The sequence below is a fragment of the Micropterus salmoides genome, unplaced genomic scaffold, assembly GCF_014851395.1.
Source record: "Micropterus salmoides isolate LMB-PRFRI ecotype aquatic unplaced genomic scaffold, ASM1485139v1 Ms_hic_scaffold_3818, whole genome shotgun sequence".
In the NCBI taxonomy this organism is placed as follows: Eukaryota; Metazoa; Chordata; class Actinopteri; order Centrarchiformes; family Centrarchidae; genus Micropterus; species Micropterus salmoides.
Genome location: NW_024043171.1, coordinates 998 through 16,861, shown reverse-complemented (window position 1 = coordinate 16,861; position 15,864 = coordinate 998). Strand labels below are relative to the sequence as shown.

At 42.6% G+C, this 15,864-nt stretch overlaps 1 protein-coding gene across 1 annotated transcript in view; it reads right to left on the bottom strand.

Moving 5' to 3' along the window:
• Window positions 1–15,336, bottom strand: part of LOC119884983 (zinc finger MYM-type protein 2-like) — a gene marked incomplete at both ends in the record, with an annotated part of 30,106 nt that extends 14,770 nt beyond the window's left edge. The window contains 5 exon segments of the mRNA XM_038695244.1: window positions 103–251; window positions 1,215–1,369; window positions 5,727–5,895; window positions 6,318–7,013; window positions 15,174–15,336. Of these exon segments, the coding sequence (XP_038551172.1) occupies window positions 103–251; window positions 1,215–1,369; window positions 5,727–5,895; window positions 6,318–6,998 (1,154 nt within the window).
• Between the last annotated feature and the right edge of the window lie 528 nt (window positions 15,337–15,864).

Genomic DNA, 15,864 nt, shown 5'->3' with positions numbered 1-15,864 from the left:
TAAACATCTACAGCAGTAAAATGCATGTTCAATCCTACACTGAAATAATATAATGTCTCCTATTGTTCATTGGGTTTCCAGCAGTTACAGGTTGTGACTCACTTTTTGCACATGGTGCAGCTCTTCTTGGGGGCGGGTTTGTGTGAGAAGGCAGAGAGACAGGTGGTGGAGCAGAACAGGTGTGTGGAGCCTTTACGTTGGTAAGCTGTTTGGCCTTTCTTCAGGGGCTTTTTACAGTTTGCACAGGTCACCTGGGATGAACACACACACATACACACAGACACACACAATGACTTAACTCCAGAGCAGTTTTACAAGAGCAATAATTTATTTCACCTCACTATTGGCTGCCCGGAGAGCTAGTATCCTTCTGTACAACACCAGCAGATACTTGCTGGTCTTGTAAAACTTTCTCACCCTTGGATCCAACGAGACTGTGTATACATTTTTTACACCTTCTTCCAAAAGAAAAGAAATAAATAAAACCAGCTACCATTCAATTGAATCAAAACACATAAGACAAAAAAGGGGCATTCAAAGAAAAAGGCGCAATCCCAGATTACACAAACTGCTGTTGTAGCCCCTCAAAATACAGTTAAACAGTACAACAAAACAGCAAAATATTGTTTCTTGGGTAAGAAAGTGAGCACTTTACAGCAATTAACATAACTGTATGCAAGAACTTTAACATTCATGTCAGTAATTGTATTTGACATCTGTTTTTGCATTATTCTGTACTGTGTGGTTTGTTCGTGTACTGCCGTTATGACATGCAGATGTTCCCCAGGGGATGGATGGATAGATCAGTAAAGTAGGTATGTATGTGTGTAAGCCTGAGAAATAAACATGGTCATCAATGCAGGAAATTATGTGTTAAATCCCACTTGTTGTTTCAAAGTAAAATTTCCAGTTACATTTATACTGATTAACCCATGTGGCATCTGTAAAGTTACTGCAGAGGAAATTCCGTGGTAACTGGTTGTGTACATTAATGTACAGAATATACAGATAAGGTTGTTCCAACTGCATCATAGGATTCCATTACTTTCACATGGAAATATAAAAACACAGATACAAATGTTGCATGGACAACTGAATCTCTAACTCTTAATTTGTAAAAACATTAAATACAATTTCCAGTTTGTCTGCCATGTAAATGTCCCCCTGTACATAATTAACTACAACTAATAAAACCAATGAACAGCGTTGATCACCTTGACTGTCCTGGGCTGTGGCTGGGAGCCTGAGGAGGAAGTAGATGAGGAAGACTGGCCTGGAGGTTTGGGCAGGGAGGTGGCTGGTGATGGAGAGTCGACCCCTGTCTGCTTTTGGTTGCGGGGGACTGAAGCTGACTGGGAGATCCACGAGTCTGGAGGGAAAGGAAGAAACAAAGTCAACAGTTGTCTCCATCCTTGTTTTCCTGAGTTGAAAAACAGTAAATGTATCAGGAGGATTCAGTTTGTCAGAGCAAGAGACTAACCATGTCCCAATTCTCCCCTTTAACCATTTTCCTCATTTTGGAATTGCCTTCAGGTTGGACTGGCTGTCCAAACAGAGATTTATTTATTATTTGCCAGGGGTAAAATAACAGTTTGGGACAACATTTGTGACTTTTACACAACATTAGAAGCTGAGGGGGAAACAAAAACATGTTAATATTGATAATGAGGGTGTTTATGGCCATCTTTTTTTCCCCCCCATATTCAGCTGAGCAAATACTGATTACTAATTAAAGACGGAATGTCATTACTGTAAGATCAACCAATCAAGCACTAAGCACTGACTCTTGGTGCCGTTCTTTAACATTTGAACAGCAAGCTCCCTAAAAATGCCACCATGTTGTCTCACGTATTCAATTCTTAAAATTGGTCTCACTATTCCAATGACACCATGTGTCATATATGTGTGGACAACTCTGTGCAAATTTCTTTGTGTACTAAGGGTCTAGGTCTGCATGATTTGGACTGGGCCTCTTATTTTCAGTTAACAGATATTCTAATTCTACAGTAAAACTGAAACACAAACTACAAGCCAGGCCTTGTCGCCCAACATCAGTGGCAGAATGCAAATCCCTGCAGCCAGGTTCCTTGTGGAAAGTTATCCCAGAAGTGTGGAATGAGCCCTTCAAAAATATTGATTTCAAGTATGGGTGTCCACATACTGGTTATTTAATTGATTCTTTTTATATTTTACGCATTAAACAGCCATGTGCTTCTTAACTTCAGAGGTCTGGACATGTCTACCTTCCCTGCATTCCTTTCATACTAACATTTTGTAAATGCTCTGTATTTGTATAGCACCTTTCTACTCTTTGACCACTCAAAGCGCTTTTACACTACATCTGCATTCACTCACATTCACTGAGCCTAAGTGCTCAATCAGAAACTAACATTCACACACTGGCGGAACAGCCACCAGGGGCAATTCGGGGTTCAGTATCTTGCCCAAGGACACTTCGACATGCAGCCTGGAGGAGCTGGGGATTGAACCGCCGACCTTTCCGATTAACGGGCAACCCGCTCCGCCAGATGGTGGTAGAGGGGCACACAAGAAGGACAGGGGTCTTTGGCTGAAATCGACTCAGATATCAGGGTATGGGGTAGGCACCTTAACCATTAGGCTACAGGGGCAGCCCATAACAGAGCATCTTGACCAACCAGATGATTTAAATATACATTTTTACAGCTGTTTTTTAATCTTGGTAAAACTGACAACGAGGAAAAAAATAAACATTGCACTTGCAGTTAACACTACAAATCCATCTACCCTTAAACGTATTGCATCTCCAGCCAAATTGTTGGTTTGTTGTTTTTGTGCCTGTAAAACCGGATAAGATGCTGTGCAAAATGGAAATGGAAGCTAGTTAAAATGCATTTTTGATTTACTGGCTTAAACTGTAAACATGAAACAATGATGGACCCAAAATAAAAACTCCAGAAGACAGTTTTAGAAAACAGTACCACTGTCTGCAGTCTATAGCACCATCTGGAGTCCATGTGCAGCCAGACAGGAATATAAAACTGTCTCAGGCCCAGTCCCAACATCCCACCTTATCAGTACACAGACTTAAATGCCAAAATCTGTGAAGACTCAGGACTGTCCCACTGTGAAATCAGAAAGTGCCTGACGACTTACGTGGGGACTATTAAAGCCCTGTATGCACACTATTAGTCTGTAATGCTGTAGATTTTGTTGGACGGAATCACTCACAGGTCAGTGTTGTAATGTTAAAAAACAGGTATGACAGGAGTTGAGGAAAAACTCTGTGTCTGGCATTTTATTTCATGATTTCTCAAGATGCTGTCCTATTATTCATAAAGCACTGAACCACACCTTCCTCTCTACCTTCCCCTACTGTTTTTCCTCTGGATGTGAACATCCGCTCTGCTTGGTGTAAAAGAAGGGCCATTTCCATGAATTTCTTCATAATGCATTCTCCTTTCTATTATTTTAGTTATTTACTGAGTTTAGCTCAACAGTGTGTGACTTCACGTTCATAAACTGCTGCGTTCAGTTCACTAAAACATGAGCATGTTCAATGACCAGCACTCTTTAAGCACCTTCATCTACAACACAACACTACCTGCATCAAACTTTTGATAATCGATTTTACATGGAGAAAGGTACTGGTACGTATTTCCCCCCACTTAGCTGAATGTATCCAGGGTTTATGTTAACATGTAGGTTGCGAAAACAAAAATATATATAAGTAAACATGTGGCCTGCTACCACTCACATGATCGTGTTAACTAGTTTCAGGTGACAGCGAAATGGAGGTGTAAGCAAACAAGGCACTCATTTATTTTTTTTTAGCTCTGCTTGCGGACTGCAGGGACCAAAACCAAATGTGGCTTTCATTTTGGTCAAACATTTTACCTACAGGTGCTCCAATCAGTATTTTTGAGCCGATCATCGATCACTGGGTCTATTTGAAGCCTTTTATTTATCATGTAGCATTATACAATATACATTTATTTAATTAGCCCTAAAAACTATGGATTAAGTATTAAAATTAACAGATGATAAAGTATCATGAAATGACAACTGTTTATTTTATTGCCAGGAATAAACTACTAAAACAAAAATAAACATAAACAAAAAAGGCTGTAGCCAAAATATTTAGGAGATTATGGAGCACAGGCATCATGAGTCGATGATAAACTATGAAGTAGCCGCTTTTTTTTCTGGAAAGCTCAGGCAGGTTCTGATGGCTTTAGGGGGTAGAGAGAGGGAGAGTGGGCTACAGAGAGGAGTCATAACGGTCAGTGAGATTTGAAAATAAGGGGCATTTAAATAAATAAAAGTATGAATGATGATGAAGAATATTTCCATATTATACTGTTAGTATATTGTTATTACTTACAGTTACTATATTCGTTATAATTTCATATAGTTTACCACTAGTATAGGCCTAATATTATTTCAGTGGGTTGTTTTTATTTATTTAATCCTTGTGCAAGAAGCACAGTCTACATCTTTTACATAGGCCTACGGCTTTACCTGAGGAGAGAGTAGCAAACACTAAACGGGAGGATACTGGGTGAGAACGGAAAAATACGGGAGTATCTCAGGGCAAACTGGAGGGTTGACATGAGAGGAGTAGAGAGAGAAGTGGGGTAACGTGAGGCCACATCCTCACTACCAAGGTTTTTTAAACAGTTTTTGAACAAATACGATCTCCATCCACAGCAGTGTTTTAGCTGCGTATCAGAGTTGATCTCTGTCTATATTAAAACGACTGAAAACACACATCGAGTAGCCTTTCAGGCACACTGGGCATGCGCAAGCTGGTGTAAACATTAAGCAGATGGTCTACTCCTCAATTGCAGAACATTTGGCGAAAGACAAAAGTAACACAGACGAGAAACCACACCAGGTATTTTTCTTTGCAATTGTTGCTTAACACGGGAGTACAAAGAGACGGTGGCGGCTGAAACCAGACTGGGGGGAGTCGCAAAGTACTTCCAGCGACACGCCCAGTAGGCTAACTGTTAAGTGTTATTTATACAGTACATATATTTTAATAAAAATACCAAAACTAAAACTCTGTCAGTAGCATCGTGTTTTGCATTGCATGACTGATAAGACCGAATCAGAAAGCCAAATGTGAGTATCTGTGTCATCGTTTTATAAAGTTCTGTTTTTGCCCAGCGGGTCAGCAGCATTTTCAAACAAACATCTTCTGCTTCGCTGTTTTAATCTGGGAGGCAGAAACGCAGCAAAAGAGCTCTGTTTTATAACGGATACTGAGAAAGTGAGGCAGTCAGTTGATTGAGTGCATGGCGCTTCTCTTTGCATCAGGAAACTCACACTGAAGGAGCAATCTCTCTCTGCGTGATGTGCAATTAAACTCCAGTTACGGGTGGCGTGTGTGTAAGATGAGCAAGACCGCGACAACTTCACATGATCACTACTGCTTGTTGCTCTGCTTGTCTGATTGCTGCTCAACTCTCATTGTAAATGATTAACTGGGCGCATCAATCGCTTCCTGTCTGAAAAGGACTTTGGTGCTAGCTAGCATTGAAAACCGCGTAGTGAAACCATTTTAGCTGCCGTTGAAAATTTGTCTGGCGAGTACTGCATCATCTGATCGGCTTTTCCAATCGGCCTTTTTAGCAACCACCCATCAAACTAGTTAAAGCCATTATCGACCAATCGATCGGAGCACCCTTAATTTTACCTGTGAGGACATGCCATGTTAAATTTCTTCATAATAAATGAATTACCTGCTCTGTTGTGCGTCCCTGTGTCTCCATTCTGTACCAGCTGGCCCATGGGGCCTGAGCCCCGCCCTGGGTTGAAAGAGGCTGTTGGTCGACCAGGTGGGGTGTCGGGATTCAGGCTGAACGCACTGCTGACCTGCAGACCATTTTCCTCTGCCTGGCCGTCACCTGCCTAAACAGACAAATTGCTTAGGTTAGCTTTTCTCCTCAGTGACAACACATTAGAAAACAAAATAAGGAACCCAAGACACAAGGGTGTCGCATGCTGTACAGTCCCTGCAATGAATCCAACCTCATCTAACTAGGAGCTGCCAGTGCAACTTGGATTAATACATATTGGCATAAAATATCAGCTCTCAGCAGCCATTATCCACTTTGCCAAGAATAAACCTGCTATGCCAATGAGAACACCTGCTTTCACCAGTGTCTATCAGCAGACAACATCAGAAGAACCAATATTTCCTGAAACCAATTAGAAAGCTACATTTTTAACTTAAAGCAAAAAAAAAAACAACACAAAGAGTAGAGATGAAACTAAAAGAGACTAAAGCAACATTAGATGAATATAAATAAATAAATTCTGGCGATTCTCACCGCTGTGACAGCCGTCGTGCCGTCCTGCAGTGATTTCACAGAGGTTATCATCAGGTTCATGTCTGCCTGGACATCCACTTCATGTGGTGGAGTATTGACTGCAGAAACAGAGGAGCTTCCTTTCTGGCTACTGGAGCCCAGTGTGGTGACACTGGCAATCCTGATCTCTGAATCTGGCTCAGTGCTGCTGAGTACACCTGGCGAGTGGGGTTCTGAGGAGCATCCAGGTTGCGCTGGTGAGGAGGAGGAAGTGTCTTTCTGTTCAGAGTCTTCCTCATCATCAATGACAATAGGCTCTGATTCTGTGATTGGAGGTTTAGGAGGTGCTGCCACTGTAGATGTGCTGGAAGACGCAGGAGAACTAGGGGTCTTAGAAGACATCACTGCCGTGGACATGTCTACAGTTGCTGGCTCTAGGCAGTCTGTGTTGGGCGTGTCTTGGGAGAGGGTTGTGGCAGAAGGCTGAGGAGCCTCCTCCCCTACAAGAACCACATCATCATCATTGTCCTCTACGCCACCATCCTTTGTGGCTCCATCTTCTGTTACCATGGAAACTGCCTCCCCAGCCTCCTCTGAGGGGGGCGTGGTCTGCTGCTGGGGGGAGGGAGTGGCATCCATGGGCTCCACCCGCTCCCCTGCCTCTTCTGCTACGGCAGGGTTTGGTTCTGACTCCCCATCCATTGCTAAGGCAGCCACCTGGCAGAACACAAAGAAAAGGCCGTTAGGCAGCAATTATGTGAAGCCAGCCAGTGATTGGTTTGATGATGTCTGACACCTGTACAGGAAGCACAGGCATCCCCAGAGGCAAGCTCCCCACAGACTCATTGCCATCGTTAGCTACCACCTTTTCTGTGTCTGTCATCATTGGCTGATTTTGGTAGATATATTTAAAGGTTCAGTCTGTAAGATTTTTAAAAATACATTAGGATTGCTAGAAAACACTATAAAAAGGTGTTTTTATTTGGTTGAACTGACCCTTTAAAACCTCCCATCTAATTTTCAACCAAGCTTGTCCCATATATAAGTTTTTCCCATTTTAAACTACGACCCGTTTCCTCCAAGATTCAGCTGGAACCCTGATTTAACTTGATGAAAACGGATGCTGCAGCAATGCTGGGGCAGTGATGTGACCATTTCTGCTGTTACTTCACTTATATTACTGAGGTCCATTCAAACGTTTCTTTTTAAAAAGGTGACTTACAATGAGCACACATGCTACCAAGACAGAAACACTGGTGGTGCTACAAAAATAGAAGCAAGAGAAGCAACAGTACATAACAGTAGCAGTTTACAGCGTGCAACTCTTTGAGACATAAAACCCAATAACACCAATTACTTTCTTCAGCATTCTTACTATTCTTATTAAATCATTGGTGGAACCAATAATTAAATTACTGGGACATGCTCATGCATTTGTATTGCAACCTGTACAGATTAGTCAGCTCCTCAAAAAGTGTACAGCTCTGAAATATTGAGAATGACTGCAACCTCAGTTCTAATACCTTCCCACTCGGTCTTAGTTAAAATACTTTTGCTGAGACAATTCTCACATGATCCAATATTGCTTCAGACATGCATTATTTTGACAGGGTTGAAGGATGCAGGCTTTGTGCTCTGTCTCAAGCCTTTCTGGTTGCATTTACCACAAAGAAACTCCACAAAAGGGGGGCAGCTAAGGCTCAAGAGATGTCGAGGCTGATGTAGAGGATCCTGACCCTACGACAGGGCTCAACGACAAACTGGGACGCATCTTTCTATGACTGGAAGTATCTCAAGATGCAAGTCCCTCAGCTGCCTATACGAGATCTGTACCATTTATTTCTCCATATTTTCCAGAATATGCAGTTCCCAAACACTGACACATGAAAACTAAATTAATTTTACATTTACTCATTTAGCTGATGCTTTTATGCAAAGCAAGTCACAACTGCTACATGTTAGAGGTTGCACACCTCTGGAGCAACTAAGGGTTAAGTGACTTGCTCAGGGACACATTGATGAATCTCTCAGTGGGAAATTAATCTTCCACACCAAAAGGCATGTGTCTTATCCACTGCTCCACCCCAGCACAAGTTTGCTTCAAGTATAAAAAGCAGACTCCCTGTGACATCTTTGTTCATTGCCTACTTGATCTGCTAATGGGAGCTAGCATTTTGAGACACCGTTTTACAGAATATGATCATGAATGCAACGTTAGCTTTCAGTACGATTTCCTGTACTCAGTGCTACAGACGTATTTTGGTCTGTATCAAAAAAGTATTTACGTTCTATACCAAGCCGTGCTAGAAAATGTCTTTATGGCTGATCATACAGTATCGCACAAAACTGAGTACACCCCTCATATTTTTGTAAATATTTGATTATCTTTTAATGTGACAACACTGAAGAAATGACACTTTGCTACAAAGTTGTGAGTGTACAGCTTGTATAACAGTGTGAAGTTGCTGTCTCCTCAAAGTAACACATTACACAGCCATTAATGTCTAAACCACTGGCAAAAAACGTGAGTAGACGGAGCTGGTGGATGTTAGAGACCATGCGCTCCTCCACCTTCCGTTTGAGGATGCCCCACAGATGCTTAATAGGGTTTAGGTCTGGAGACATGCTTTGCCAGTCCATCATCCTACCCTCAGCTTCTTTAGCAAGGCAATGGTCGCCCTGGAGGTGTGTTTGGGGTCGTTATGTCGGAATGCTGCCCTGCGCCCAGTCTCCAAAAGAGAGGGGATCATGCTCTGCTTCAGTATGTCACAGTACATGTTGGCATTCATAGCTCCCCGGTGCCAGCAGCACTCATGCAGCCCCAGACCATGACACTCCCACCATGCTTGACTGTACGCAAGACACACTTGTTTTGTCCTCCTCACCTGGTTGCCGCCACACACGCTTCACACCATCTGAACCAAATACATTTACCTTGGTCTCATCAGAGCACAGCATGGTTCCAGTAATCTACGTCCTCAGTCTGCTTGTCTTCAGCAAACTGTGTGTCGGCTTTCTTGTACATCATCTTTCGTAGATGCTTCCTTCTGGGACGACAGCCATGCAGACCAATTTGATGCAGTGTGCGGAGTATGGTCTGAGCACTGACAGGCTGACCCACCCCCCCACCCCTCCAACCTCTGCAGCAATGCTGGCAGCACTCATACGTCTATTACCCAAAGACAACCTCTGGATGCGACGCTGAGCATGTGCACTCACCTTTTTTGGTCGACCATGGCGAGGCCTGTACTGAGTGGAACCTGTCCTGTTGAACCGCTGTATGGTCTTGGCCACAGTGCTGCAGCTCAGTTTCAGGGTCTTGGCAATCTTCTTATAGCCTAGGCCATCTTTATGTAGAGCAACAATTCTTTGTTTCAGATCCTCAGAGAGCTCTTTGCCATGAGGTGCCATGTTGAACTTCCAGTGACCAGTATGAGGGAGTGTGAGCGCGATAACACCACATTTAACACACCTGCTCCCCATTCACACCTGAGACCTTGTAACACTAACAAGTCACAAGACAACAGGGAGGGAAAATGGATAATTGGGCCCAATTTGGTTGTTTTCACTTAGGGTGTACTCACTTTTCTTGCCAGCGGTTTAGACATTAATGGCTGTGTGTGTTATTTTGAGGGAACAGCAAATTTACACTGTTATACAAGCTGTACACTCACTACTTTACATTGTAGCGTGTCATTAAGTGTCATTTCTTCAGTGTTGTCACATGAAAAGATATGAAATATATTGGGGGGTAATGTAGACTCAAGAACTACGAGCTACATGCCTGCTCAGCAACGGGGGAAACTTTGCTCCTCCTCCCTTCCCTCTCTTCCCGTGCTTTGCACCTCTTTACCAAACTACCCAGTACTCCACTCACCTGCTGTCTTTCACATCCCTCCCGCCCCTCCCCTCCCCATGTTCCCCGCCCCTGCTTGCGCCTGTGCTCCTCGCCACGCAGCTTCTCTCGTGTTGCCCCCGGCAACTGGTGAAGCTATACCTTGGTTGCCGTGGTGACAGTAAGGCCCACCACCACCATGGGGACTCTGTGCTCTACATCTGGGTGCTGTTGAGTTGGCCAACACAATATTTAAATGGTTAGATGTCATCCTATGTGATGCTGTCTTAATAAATGGCTATTCTGCAATGTATGTATTGCTCAAGGCAAAATGCATTTAAAGGTCCAGTGTGTAATATTTAAAGAATCTATTGACAAAAATGCAAAATTATACCCACCACAACTATGTTTTCAGTGGTGTAAGACATTACATAATGAACTGTTGTGTTTTTTATTACCTTAGAATGAGCCATTTCTATCTACATACAAAGGGGTCCCCTTATATGGAAGTCGCCATGTTTCTACAGTATCCCAAACGGACAAACGGCTATACACAGAGTGTTTTGTCACTACCGACAGAGCATGTCGGCTCTTGTGCTTAAATTGATATAACCTCATGGAGAAAATGTACAAAATTAGGTTTTTCACTGCTGAATTTACAATTGTCATTAGAGTTAATACTTTGTTTAATAGTTTGTTTTAAAGTACTGATTTCGTCCGAGGAGCATGTGAATTCATGGTCAGCCGCTGGGTGCAATTCGCAACACTCACCACTAGATGCCACTAAAACTTAATGCCAAACCTTCATTGGTAAAATGTTACTAAATGTGGCCTCTGAAGTCTCTCTATTAACCCAAAAGAGAAGAAATACAAGAAAATATGCTCATTGGGAGCCAAACTCTGGATCAAATATTACATGAAGTACTTTTGGGGATGTCTGCACTCTATGTTGATCTGTTTCTGTCAAAATCTCCTTTTCATGTCACAGCAATGAGGATGGCTGGAAACCACACATCACACCACTGCTGACAGCTGCAGCACAGAAACGCACTTATAAACACACAGAACACACACAAACAGATGCAACCTCACAGATACATTCTTGTGCAGACAATGGTCTTTGTAACTCTATGTTCTTCACCCCAACCGTCACCCTGAACAGGAAGAGCCTGAACATACCTGAATATAGCCTTTAAAGCTATAACAGAGCACAGTCTACATTACAGAGGATGCCAGGTCACTGCCTTGAAATCACTTTGAAAAATGACGGCGGCCATTTTGGCCCGAGCACCATGGTATGCATGCAATAAAAATCACAGCACCTCTACTATATCTTGGAGGTCTTTCACCACGTTAGCTTCATGACGGCGGTCAGAATAAATATTTGATTTAATTAATTTGAGTCACGAATCAGCACTTAATTTTTCTACTAAGATATTGTCGAGGAAAGGGGAATGAAAAAAGGTTTTAATTAATTTTACTCATATATATTTGTTCTACCTCAGATTTGTTGAGTGATCCACTGTTGGCATCAAGTGTTTGTTTTGACCATAACGAAAAGTTTAAAATCACAATTAACCATCTGGATTCTTCAACTTCTACTCAGGAGCAAAAATTGCCTTTAAAATAAGAATAATGATTTGGCATTATTTATTATTATCCTGATAAATATATATATAGACTGATCTATATCTACTGACGTTATTGTGATAACATTTTTGGCCATATCTATTTCAAATGGGTGGCATGTTGGTAAGCAAGCCGATCTTTTACCCAAACTTTCCTGATTTAAACCCAATGCCTGATTCCCAACCAGTCCCAAAGGCCCTCCGCTATCTGGCAGGTGACCCCTGACTGCATGACAGGGCTCAACTAAACATGATGTGGTTCCAAACTGGGACACATCTTTCTATGACCGGAAGTATCTCCAGATGTAAAGTCTCTCAGCAGTCTACAGCCACGTAAATGAGATCTGCACTATTTATATCCCCATATTTTCCAGAATGTGCGGTTCACAAAACTTTCAGACATGAAAACAAATTTTACACAAAATATGCTTTAAATATAAAAGCAGAAGGCAACGTTAGCTTTCAAAAACTAGACCCTCAAAAACAAATATTAAGTTGAATCAGCACCTTTAACTGACTTACCAAAAATCAAACCATTTAACCATTAAACACAGGCTATTGTTCTGTATTGTATTATCAGATGTTACAGTTACAGGTTACACTCCAGAGTAAACTGCAATAAGACATATTGGACGAGGACCGTGCATTTAAAATACAAACAAAAGTGAAATTTAGAATATTTAAACATTTAAATATATAAAGAGGGAAATTCCTTAACTGATAGTTTCAGTTGTAATTGTTGTTGTAGGACAGTTAAAGATTTGGACTACGTAAAATGTGGTCTACTAATAACATTCAACATCATTACCAGGTAACTGTTTGTTTTAAGGCAACTGAGAGCACAAGAAGCTAAAATACATGTTTAAAACATGTCAATATGCTAACATGTTTTGTGTATTTGCCTTAAAGTAGAACAAATTCTTTCATAAATTGCATGTTTTGTTCAAAACTGTTAAATTGATGAAAAATGTAAATTGCTTGTAGTTATCCAAGTCTGTACTTTTGAAGGAAAAAACTGCATATACATTATGACGCCCCACTGCTGCAAACTCAGGAAGGACAACATACCGTGGGCCGCATACAGTATATGTATGATGACTTTTAAGATCTACTTGACTGTAAAACACTGAAGCTGGAAGAGGAAGAGTTGCACACTGTGACCATGTGACAGGAAGCACAAGCCAAAACAGAACGACATTCAAGACCAATAAGTTGTTCTTGACTGTTCAACAACAGATGGGGTTTCAAACCAAACCATTCTCCAAAACCAGTGATGGTGCTGTGTAACCTAACTGAAGCTTGTATTTTAGAAAAAACCCAACTGTATGTCTATAGAGACCACATGTTAGGGTTATTATAGCACATCTGTCTGTGACAGTGGGGTTAACTGAAGTCAAAATATTGAGAGAAAGTCAGCCTTTTCCATGTGCAACACCTCCCCAAAGCCAAGCTGAGCTGCAAAAAAATAAATGCATCACATCTTTTGGGCCAGATATTACACCAACAGAGGGAATCTATGTGCAAAGCAACTCAGTGGTGCTCTGAGGGGAAAAAATAGCCTGGTCTAGACTCTAGTTCAGACTGCAATGCAGAGTTATGAGCCAGCCTGCATTCACGTGGATGAGAAGGAAACAAGGGTCCAGTATTAATGAGCTCTGACATGCAACCATGCTCCCAACGTCAACACCAGGTGGACAGAGGGGTGGGCTGGGCTGGGGTGATACTGCCTCAGTGCAACAAAACACTCAGCAGACAAGCAGTTAAAAATCAACGGGCTGCACCAGACCAGCCCCGCCACATCATCACCTTACATAGGTGCTCCTCTACCTATCCAGCATCAGTTTACGCATGAAACTAAGTTGACATCATTTTTCCAGCACCTCACGAGGAGGAGACGTGCAGCTGTTTGCGCCAGTTGCGCAGATAACAACCGACTAATAACATATTCAAATCAAACGCCTGAGATTATTATATAAGGCTTATGTCACTGAGAAGTGATGCGTAATGCGCAGCCACCAGAACATCCCCCAAGCCAGCTGATGGGCTAAAATGCAGTCCATTCCGGTTACCTGGCAGCTGACTGCAAAACTAACCCCGGACTATTCTGAGCCCTAACACAGCTGATGAGCTCTCCTCTGAAATGTTAAAAAAAAAAAAAAAAATCAGCACAGAAGGACCCGCCTGCACCAAGCTTTCAGGGGTCGCTAAAGTCCCCTGTCCGTGCCCTTGATTATTAACCGGCTAGAAGCTCCTTGACGAGGTCCACGACAGCACCAAATCCGGTCCAGGGACCCGGTTACCGCGGCGACTATCACTCGACCTGATCTTTGATCCTTTTTCCTCCCCAGCAGCAATTTTAACAAACTTGGCTAAGGAGAGCAGGTCCAAAACTTCACAACAAGAACAATAAACAGAACCAGCACTACTACCTGAGCTGCGCAACTCTTCCATAAATAACCCAGGTAAATGAAGGGGGGGTAGGCTGGCTTCAAGTTGGGATCTAGAAGAAACGTGGTTCAGGGTGTTCCGTTCCGTTCCCACCCCTGCCCTTCCTGGCGCAAACAGCCATTGGATTAGCGGCGGATCGAGGGGAGGAGAGCAGACAAGGACTGCGCCATTGTTAGAATACCACTAAAATGATCACTTATGAACTTATTCGCATCCAATAAATTAAAATGTGACCACATGACGCACGGGATACACAATGTGACACTCAAAAAACACACAATCCCTAACGACTGGCAACGTGTGGGTTTACTACACAACCCCCTTCTCCTCGTGTGTATTTTTTCAAGCCGTGCACATGCCTGCGCCACCAAAACAGACCCGGAATCCGAATAAAAAGCCCGATTTTTATGATACCTGTGACGCTGGGGGTTTTAATTGGAAAGTTACCCTGCACGGAGTCCACCCTGGCGCAATCAGTGGCAAGTATACCCGGCCACCGCAAGGGGCGCCCTAGCGTTACGTATCACATGAACTGTCTTCATTTGTGTCATGCGGTGGTAAACAACGAGGCTCAAAGGCAAACCCGCATCGAGTTTACGTGGGTCTCCCGGGAATTACCGCGACACAAAACCAGCTATAAACCCATTATTTTCACAACCACATAGAATTTGCCCCCCCCCCCCCTTCCCTCCCCCAGCGGAAAACAGCACTGCCTGCCGTCCGCCATTAGGGAGCCAACTGAACAATACTGTAGACTAGAGGCGGCAGCAGCCACAGCACGCACGGAGCAGGGGAGAAAATCTGTTAAAATTAACTGTTTATTGTTAACTAAATGTGTCTTCTCGCCCCGGCGTGAGTCCCGGGAGAGTCCCCGGACATCCGCTTGACAGCCCGCACAAGTTCCCAAAACTTTGACCAATTACGCGTAAAACTGGAATATAAAAACCGTCAGTTAAATTCGCTTACCGGAGTAGAGCTCGCAACGGTGTAGCGCCACTTTTGTGCCTTGACATTAATCCCGGGGAGCGCCTGCGCACAACGTACAACTTTCCACTTTCCGTCCAAGATCGTCTATTGAGCAGAGGATTCACTCCGTGCACATGGCGTTTCGCCTGACGAACGTGACACGCTGGTGAGGGCATTTACCTTTATGTGTCCATCATATTGAGAATATATTGATTGATTGCTCTAGCTGCATTACATAGACACATCTGAGTCATTTTAGTTTTGGTATTAGCTAACCATCTGGTCAGCTCACTATAATCTCAAATTACCTTCCTTTTTTTTGGCACAACAGCAGCCATTTGAACGTTCAGGATGAGAGACTGAGCAATCATAGTGTGTGTTATAGGCCTATTATAATAACCTTTATTTAAACAAAAGAGTCCCATTGAGATTAAGAATCTCTTTTGCAAGGCATATATAAAACACATTGGTACAGACAGATAATGCGGAAGAATAGTGAGCTCACATTTCATCAGTCATTTTGAGTCATTTTCACAATTTAAAAACATTTACATATTATAGAGTCTTCCTTTAATTTTTTAATTTTGGATTTAAAAGCATTTAATGAGATTAATTCATTGAGTTTCATGTCATTTGCAACATATTCCATGCTGTGAGTGCAGAATACACAAATTCCCTTTTTCTAGTTTCC